At 41.3% G+C, this 9,220-nt stretch overlaps 1 protein-coding gene across 1 annotated transcript; it reads right to left on the bottom strand.

The window, feature by feature from the left end:
- Positions 1 to 602: 602 nt before the first annotated feature.
- On the bottom strand, positions 603 to 3,688 carry LOC142256014 (uncharacterized). Its single transcript, XM_075327501.1, has one exon. The coding sequence runs from the start codon at positions 3,623 to 3,625 to the stop codon at positions 743 to 745; it is 2,883 nt and encodes a 960-aa protein (XP_075183616.1). The 5' UTR covers positions 3,626 to 3,688; the 3' UTR covers positions 603 to 742.
- Between the last annotated feature and the right edge of the window lie 5,532 nt (positions 3,689 to 9,220).

The following is a 9,220-nucleotide window of genomic DNA, read 5'->3' as shown; positions in this document are numbered from 1 at the left end:
GCAAGCAGACTAGCAGAGACTAAAGGCCCCGTCACACACAGAGATAAATCTTTGGCAGATCTGTGGTTGCAGTGAAATCATGGACATATTGTTCACACAGCCACAAACCTGGCACTGATTGTCCACAATTTCACTGCAACCACAGATCTGCCGCAGATTTATCTCTGTGTGTGACAGGGCCTTTACTCTTGCTAGCATGACTATATATCAGCACACAGCAGGTCAATGCCCGAGTCTGCCTGTGTTGATCCCAGACACCAGAGAGACCATCGGGCGGAGTTTCATAATCTGCAGAGACCAATGCCACCATGACAGTCAGTGTGAAAGTTAGCCATGATATCAGTCGATGGTAAAAAAATCCTGGACTGATTGAGAATTCCATGAAGGTTCCTGAACTTCCCACGCCAGAGTGTAATCCACCACAGAGTAACAAAATTAACAATGTGAAATCAAAATAAATGGTGTTCCACCCTAAGAAGGCCCCATAAAAAATAACAAAGACGACAGAGAGACTGAATAGACAAAATTTAGAAAGGTAAAATGTAGTGGTCAGTCTATCATAAAAATTCTTGTCTTTATTGATTCATATTAAAAATTTTCATGTATATATTCCGGACCGGAATTATTTATTGGAATCATGTTAACTTCTATAATAGAAGTGATATCAGACAATTCTACATTGGTTAAACACAACAATACCAATCGGTAAGAAATCTCTATGACTATACAAGGGTTGGAAAGGTCAACTGGATATAAGGGGGGCTTCATCATTACAGATTAATAAGTCATCTTCATCGTCTTCTTTCTCAGTACCCTTTAACGCCTTTCTAACTTTGGCCCAAAATAACTTTTGGGCGTCCGGTTCCGTTGGCCATGTGATGTAAGTCTTTTTCAGCATGACTTTTCTCATCCTGTGGTAGGTAGAAAGTTCTCGAGTAGGAATGTCCTCCAAAAATATAAGAACAAGAACATCCCTCATTTCGTCAAATAACTTATAGCTGGCCAACTGCATCTCCAACGAACACCACTCACTTTCAAGATAGCTCCTGCTCACCACGCAAAGGGTCTTTCGACTGTTGTGTATGCTGTCCACAATATTGTCCACGATGTACCTACCCAGTTGAAAATCCCGATGGTGGAGGCAAAGTCGAAGTCCTTTCGAGGATGGACATCTCTCCAGCATGGGCAGCATGGTTTTATACACCCAGTCTTCATCCCGAGTGTTGTAGGACACAAAGGCATCGTATTTGTAAAGGTCTTTTTTAGAATTCCAGCGTTCGTTTAGCCATGAGATAAAAAGGAAGTAATTATGCTTAATACGCCAGTATGATTTGCTGTAGATGATAGGAATGATTATGAGGAGGCACAAGAAGGTGAAAGAGCAGCCAAAAAATGTTTGCTTTATGTCTCGGTCACAGACTTGAGTATCAAAGTTTAGGAAGAAATCCTTATGATTATTGCCACATGTTATATTATAAGGGAGCACAATTTGCATATTTGATGCATTCAACCACCTTTTCAAATCCTGGTTATCGCAGGAACATGTAATGGGACACTTATATATGTCAAGGTATACCAAGTTGGTCATTTCATCAAATATTGACGTATTTATTTGCTTTAATCCATTCTTCGTTAGCTGGAGTCTTCTAAGACTTTTAAGGTTTGCGAAAACTCCTGGGCTCAAAGACTGTATACACATATTTTCCAAGTCCAGGATTTGTAGTTTGCCTAAGTTTTTGAAAGTTTCAGGTGATAGGTTTTGGACTCCATTACAGTCTTCCGCCAAGCTGAGATAGGTTAGATTTTTGAGCTCATCAAACACATTTGATGATAACCGGGTGAGCCTGTTTTGTCCCAAATAAAGAGCTTGTAGACTGTCAAGCCCATTGAAGAAACCTCTTGGAATTGTCGTAAGACCGTACGGCTGCTGATTCTGAAGTTTCAAGTCATAGACATTACGAAGCTTTGAGAATGGAGTATCATATATTTGGGAAGATAAAAAACTCAACTTGTTCGTCTTTAAATCCAAGACTTGTAAGGTTGCCTCAATGCCTTGGAATATATACCCAGTAATGTGTTTGATCTGGTTAGAATCTAGATATAGCTTTGAAAGACTTTTCATCCCCAAAAGTGATTCAGTTGTAAGATGTGTAATCTTGTTTCCTCCGAGATCCAATATTTTCAAATTCTCCAAACTTTCGAACACTCTCGAAAAAATGACGGACACCCTGTTATTCCGGAGGTTGAGAGTTGTAAGATTACCCAAACCAAGAAAGTTATTTTTGTACAAATCCGTTACCAGATTATTATCCAGACGTAACGTCCTGAGATTGCTTAATCCAGAAAAACACTGTTTGTGCAGAAAAATAATATTATTGATGTTCAAATTTAACACTTCCAGATGGGGCGCAAAGTAAAATGCATTAGCATCCACACTCCATATCCTGTTATATCGAAAAGATATTGTTTTCAGTTCCGGGAAGATGGACATATTGTTACAGGATAGCAAATGTTTTAAGAGGTTATGTTCTATAGTCAAGGATGAAAAATTGGAGGGCTTGAGGAAATCTAAGCAGTAGACATTTTGAAGCCTATTATATGATAAGTCCACCTGGACTCTTGAAGGACAATTTTCTAATGACAATTTTGTCAAATTTTCAATGTGGTTCCAAATTAAATTCAAGTGTGGAATCTCTTTGCCTCTTAAATAGGAACATAATTTCCGTAATTTATCAGAAGAGTTTAAATTTAATCCGGAGTAGTCAATCTTCTCGAGTGGTATGGTAGGATTCTCAAGAAATTTCAGAATGTCGAAATCAGGATTGAATGCAACGGTTAAGTAGTTTGTGTGGCTCAGATTAACTTTTTGCAAGGCAAGGGTGGTAAGGTTATTATAGGACAGGTCAAGATATCTGACATTAACGAAAAAATGTTGGTGGCATTCCAAATCTCGTAGGTGGTTTTTGCAGAGGAACAGAGTGGACAAGTTGCTTGGAAGTGAATGGTTATGAAAGAGGTCAACAATACCATTACTACACAAGCTGAGGTTCTTGAGTTGGGTTAACGGCTGAATGGCATGGACAACAATACTAAAATTGTTCATTTGGTTGACTGATAAGTTCAGACTTTTTAAATTAAGAAGAGGACCGAAGACTTCAGGATGTATGAAGGCAATGGCATTGTCTTGTAGGTAGAGATGCATTAAGCTTTGAAGTCCGTAAAAAACCCCAGAGGATAAATTGGATATATTGTTATTTGACAAGTCCAAAGAAATTAAGGATTTCAAGTTTTCAAAAGCTCCTGAGTGAACAGTCCGCAATTTGTTAACGCTCACATTCAAGCTCTGGAGCTGAGATAGGTGACGAAAGCTCCCGCGAGGTAAAACTTTGATGACATTACGAGTTATAATGAGGTCCTTAGCTGTATGGCGGATATCAGATACTACCTTGTCTATGCTCACTTCGTAACGGTCCATGCAGAAGAAAGTGGTATTACGTTCATATTTTTGGATGCAGTTTCTAAACCCATAACTTGTCACTGAGGAAATGAAAAGAGCCGCCAACTGCAAGATGACCAAGGGAAGTTTCATTTTTCCTGAAGAGTTGGCCAGGAGTTCATATTTCATCTTCTCCAGTCCTTGAAAATAGCTTAAAAATGATGGATGAGTTGAGTTGTGGACCCATAATCCACAATGATATGGACATCAAGAAGATGAGCAACCTAGAGGAAAACATAAGAGAGGTCATATGGGTATAATATATAACATAGCATAATCTAGTAGCGCAAAGATGGTCACAATGTAACTCTAGAGCATCTACCCAACACGCCTTCCATATTGGTCAAGATTCATACGCAAAATTCAGATTCAATTTCCAATGTATTGTCACACGGCGTTGGCTCAAAGTTTACCGAGTGTCATGGCAGTATCTGGCACTGTTCACACCACAGATCCTGACACGCCACAATGTGGTTTCTCTGAGGCTTCTGAGTTGCACATTAGTGGTGTTGCTCATTAGTGGTCAGGCTAGCAAGAGTTAACCTCTGCCAGCCTGCTGATTACCTCTGGGATCACATGTTGTTGGAAACCTATCACATTTACTCCGTGCCTGTTTAAGATGGTGGAATCTGTCTTTCCATGCCGACTATAGTTTATTTCTGTGTTGGTCTGTATGCTTTTGTGACCCAGTCTTGTGTTCATTAGTGATTGAGCTGGAAGGGGTTAATCTCTCCTAGCCTGCTAGTTACCTCTAGAATCACATGTTATGATAAACATTTCACAACTTCTCCCCACCTTTTTAAGATGGTGGAACCTGACTTTCTCTGCCGATTATAGCTTTAAGTGATATCAGTCCATATGCTGTTGTAATCCAGTTGCTTGTGAACTACTGAGTGCTGTTTGGTGTGTTGTGGGAGTTCTCTTGTTGTCTGTTTATTCCCTCCCTGCTCTTTATTTCCTCCTGATCACATATTGTCCAATACCTCTGTGTGTGATTGCTGTGAGTTGGAGTTTTGGTTTCCCTGTTTGTCTCTTTGAATGGTTTAACTAATCCTGTCCCAGCCCCCCCACCTGGGGGTATTAGATAATGGCTAACCAGGAGGAGGGTTTGGTTGCCGGTCCAGACCTCTTCACCATCAGAAGTACCTCTGGGATAAGGGACAACTAGGGCCCCCTAGCCTGAGGGCTCCGGTAATAGCCTTATACAGTCATATGAAAAAGTTTGGGCACCCCTATTAATATTAACCTTTTTTCTTTATAACAATTTGGGTTTTTGCAGCAGCTATTTCAGTTTCATATATCTAATAACTCAGTAATATTTCTGGATTGAAATGAGGTTTATTGTACTAACAGAAAATGTGCAATCCACATTTAAACACAATTTGACCGGTGCAAAAGTATGGGCACCTCAACATAAAAGTGACATTAATATTTTGTAGATCCTCCTTTTGCAAAAATCACAGCCTCTAGTCACTTCCTGTAGCTTTTAATGAGTTCCTGGATCCTGGATGAAGGTATATTTGACCATTCCTGTTTACAAAACAATTCCAGTTCAGTTAAGTTTGATGGTCGCCGAGCATGGACCGCCGCTTCACATCATCCCACAGATGTTCAATGATATTCAGGTCTGGGGACTGGGATGGCCATTCCAGAACATTGTAATTGTTCCTCTACATGAATGCCTGAGTAGATTTGGAGCGGTGTTTTGGATCATTGTCTTGCTGAAATATCCATCCCCTGCATAACTTCAACTTCGTCACTGATTCTTGCACATTATTGTCAAGAATCTGCTGATACTGAGTTGAATCCATGCGACCCTCAACTTTAACAAGATTCCCGGTGCCGTCATTGGCCACACAGCCCCAAAGCATGATGGAACCTCCACCAAATTTTACTGTGGGCAGCAAGTGCTTTTCTTGGAAGGCCGTGTTTTTTGCCTCCATGCATAACGCCTTTTTGTATGACCAAACAACTCAATCTTTGTTTCATCAGTCCACAGGACCTTCTTCCAAAATGTAACTGGCTTGTCCAAATGTGCTTTTACATACCTCAGACGACTCTGTTTGTGGCGTGCTTGCAGAAACGGCTTCTTTCGCATCACTCTCCCATACAGCTTCTCCTTGTGCAACGTGCGCTGTATTGTTGACCGATGCACATTGACACCATCTGCAGCAAGATGAAGCTGCAGGTCTTTGGAGGTGGTCTGTGGATTGTCCTTGACTGTTCTCACCATTCTTCTTCTCTGCCTTTCTGATTTTCTGATATTTTTCTTGGCCTGCCACTTCTGGGCTTAACAAGAACTGTACCTGTGTTCTTCCATTTCCTTACTATGTTCCTCACAGTGGAAACTGACAGTTTAAATCTCTGAGACAACTTTTTGTACCTTCCCCTGAACAAATATGTTGAATAATCTTTGTTTTCAGATCATTTGAGAGTTGTTTTGAGGAGCCCATGATGCCACTCTTCATAGGAGATTCAAATAGGAGAACAACTTGCAAGTGGCCACCTTAAATACCTTTTGTCATGATTGGATACACCTGCCTATGAAGTTCAAAGCTCAATGAGGTTACAAAACCAATTTAGTGCTTTAGTAAGTCAGTAAAAAGTAGTTAGGAGTGTTCAAACCAAGAAATTGATAAGGGTGCTCATACTTTTGCACCAGTCAAATTTTGTTTAAATACGGATTGCACATTTTCTGTTAGTACAATAAACCTCATTTCAATCCAGAAACATTACTCAGTTCATCAGTTATTAGATATATGAAACTGAAATAGCTGTTGCAAAATCCCAAATTGTTATGAAGAAAAAAGGTTAACATTAATAGGGGTGCCCAAACTTTTTCATATGACTGTATATCTTTACATGTATCCATAGTATGTGTATAAATCGTAAAAGTTTCAGGTTCTGCCAGCATGAATCAGATGACAGGTTGCCTTTAATAAAAACATATATTCCCAGTAAAACAACCATTACAAACATTTTCTTAGAACTCTAGGTTTTCCTCTGTTAATCCTCCAAGACATTTATGACTAAATTGACAACAGGGTTTTACCATTCTCCTTCCAAAATAGGCATGAACCTGCATAGGCTAACACCAGAAGCACTGATTGGATAGAGTTAGACACAGCCCTAAGGAGCAATGTCCTTACTAGTAACACCCAGAGGTCAATTTAGACATAAATTTCTAACAGGAATGGCACAATAGAGATTTATGATGAAATATCCTACAGAACTATTATATGGGGAATACAAGTATCTTCTAAAACTGAGATGCCTCCTAAAACTAAAGTATCTGTAGAGAAGGAGCTCCCTTTAGTGGTAGTTACAGGCAGGATTTGTCTTCTTCCGATAGGTGTAGACCTGACCACTTTAGAATTAAGTGTTTTTGGTGGTAGTAAGAGGTGCACCACTCTATGAACCTGATGAAGGACCTCCACTAATTGTACACTGATGTGGCTCCCATTCCCTAGAGGGGCTGTTCCTGCACCTGATTACCCCCTTCAGTAGCCCCTATAGCTGTCTTTATTTTTAGACTTGCCTTATGGGACAATTTCTTCGATCTCACATGTCGGCCAGGGATTTTTCGCTTCAGGTAACGTTACGTAGAATATCAACCTATTACATACATTTTCCATAACATTACAAGGTGTCATTGCTTAGATATGTCAATGACACAATCACAATATACGGGAAAGAAGCAAAGCCATAATACCAAAGTGGTAAAACAAGTTATACAGGCTAATGTTAAAGGGGGAAAACCCCTATTAATATTTCCTAGCTTGATATAGAAAGCTTGGGTAAATAGTGACCCCACTACGGTACCCCTTACTTTAAAATTACTAAGCAAAATACAAAAGTATGGAACACTGAGGATGAATATATACACTTTGGCAGTCTTAATTTGTTGGTGGATATCTTATCCCCATTTTCTCCATGGACCCCACACTCCAAAATGAGACTGTGACCAAAGGGGTATGCTGCTGCTCTTTACATAGGGGGAATGTATTTGGTTCTCCAGCCCTGGGTGTCAATTGTCAAAGAAGACCACTTTTTTTATGGCGCCCCTTTTATTCTGCAGATTATTAGCAACTAACACATGAAGAACAAAATGTAAACACATGAAACGATAGAAGCAAAACCGTCTGCTAACGGTCATACCCAGAAACAATAGTGTCTTAAACCCTATATAAATATATAACTAGGTGCCATTTGGAGTGATCTAGTAAGTATAATCTTGTACCTTGTGTGATCGCAGCTCCACCTGCAGCTGCGTCCTGCTCAGTCCGTCATCTGTCACTCTCTTTCTCCTCTGCAATGAAAATCAGGAAGTTCTTCTAGAAGAAGCCGAATTTCCACCTAACTACGGCAGTTTCACATTACGTACCATGTAATAAGAAAAGAAGAGTTCCATCTTGAAATAAAATTAAATTTTAGATTTCACCAGGCTGACAATGGTTACAAGTTTGCATTGTCCTAAGGTGCAATTCAATAATGAAGTGTCCATGTAGATAAAAAAAGTTAAAGAATATTGAAGGACATTTCATTAAAGAAAGTAGACACCCCCAAAAACGAGGAGATAGACCCCGCAATCGTACTCACCAAACCCCTCATGGGACGCAGTGGAACACGAAGACCTGCAGTAGAATGTATTGAGGACCTATGGTAGAACACATCGAGAACCTGCGGTGGAACTTATTGAAGACCTGCGTTGGAACGCATCGAGAACCTGCAATGGAATGTATCGAGGACCTGGGATGGAACGCATCGAGAACCTGCAGTGGAATGTATGGAAGACCTGTGGTGGAACGCATCGAGAACCTGCGGTGGAACGTATCGAGGACCTGCGGTGGAACGCATCGATGATCTGCGGTGGAACATATCGAGGACCTGCGGTGGAACATATCAAGGACCTGCAGTGGAACATATTGAGAACCTGGAACATACACACACACATTCGGTGATACTGTACTGCTCCAGGGACCTGGGACACTGTGGATCGTGAGGACCTGTGGTGGAATGCATCGAGGACCTGCGGTGGAACGTATCGAGGACCAACTGTGAAACGTATCGAGGACCAGCGGTAGAATGCGTCAAGAACCTGCAGTTTAACTTATCGAGGACCTGCAGTGGAACGCATCGAGAACCTGCGGTGGAACGCATCGATGATCTGCGGTGGAACATATCGAGGACCTGCGATGGAACATATCAAGGACCTGCAGTGGAACATATTGAGAACCTATGGTGGAACAAACACACACACATTCGGTGATACTGTACTGCTCCAGGGACCTGGGACGCTGTGGATCGCGAGGACCTGTGGTGGAATGCATCAAGAACCTGCGATGGAACGTATCGAGGACCTATGGTAGAACACATCGAGAACCTGCGGTGAAACGTATCGAAGACCTGCGGTGGAACGCATTGAGGACCTGTGGTGGAACGTATCGAGGACCTGCAGTGGAACACATCGAGAATCTGCGGTGGAACGTATCGAGGACCTGCAGTGGAACATATCGAGAACCGGTGGTGGAACGTACACACATACTGTACATTCGGTGATACTGTACTGCTCCAGTAACTTGGGACGCTGTGGATCGTGAGGACCTGCGGTGGAACACATTGAGGACCTGCAATGGAACCCCCCCCAGTAATACTGTACTGCTCTGATGACTTTGGACGCAGTGGAACGCAAGTACCTGCGGTGGAAAGCAAGTACCTGCAGTG

The sequence above is a fragment of the Anomaloglossus baeobatrachus genome, chromosome 11 (assembly GCF_048569485.1).
Source record: "Anomaloglossus baeobatrachus isolate aAnoBae1 chromosome 11, aAnoBae1.hap1, whole genome shotgun sequence".
Classification (NCBI taxonomy): domain Eukaryota; kingdom Metazoa; phylum Chordata; class Amphibia; order Anura; family Aromobatidae; genus Anomaloglossus; species Anomaloglossus baeobatrachus.
Note: the sequence above shows the minus strand (reverse complement) of the source record. Positions and strands in the feature narration are given on the sequence as shown.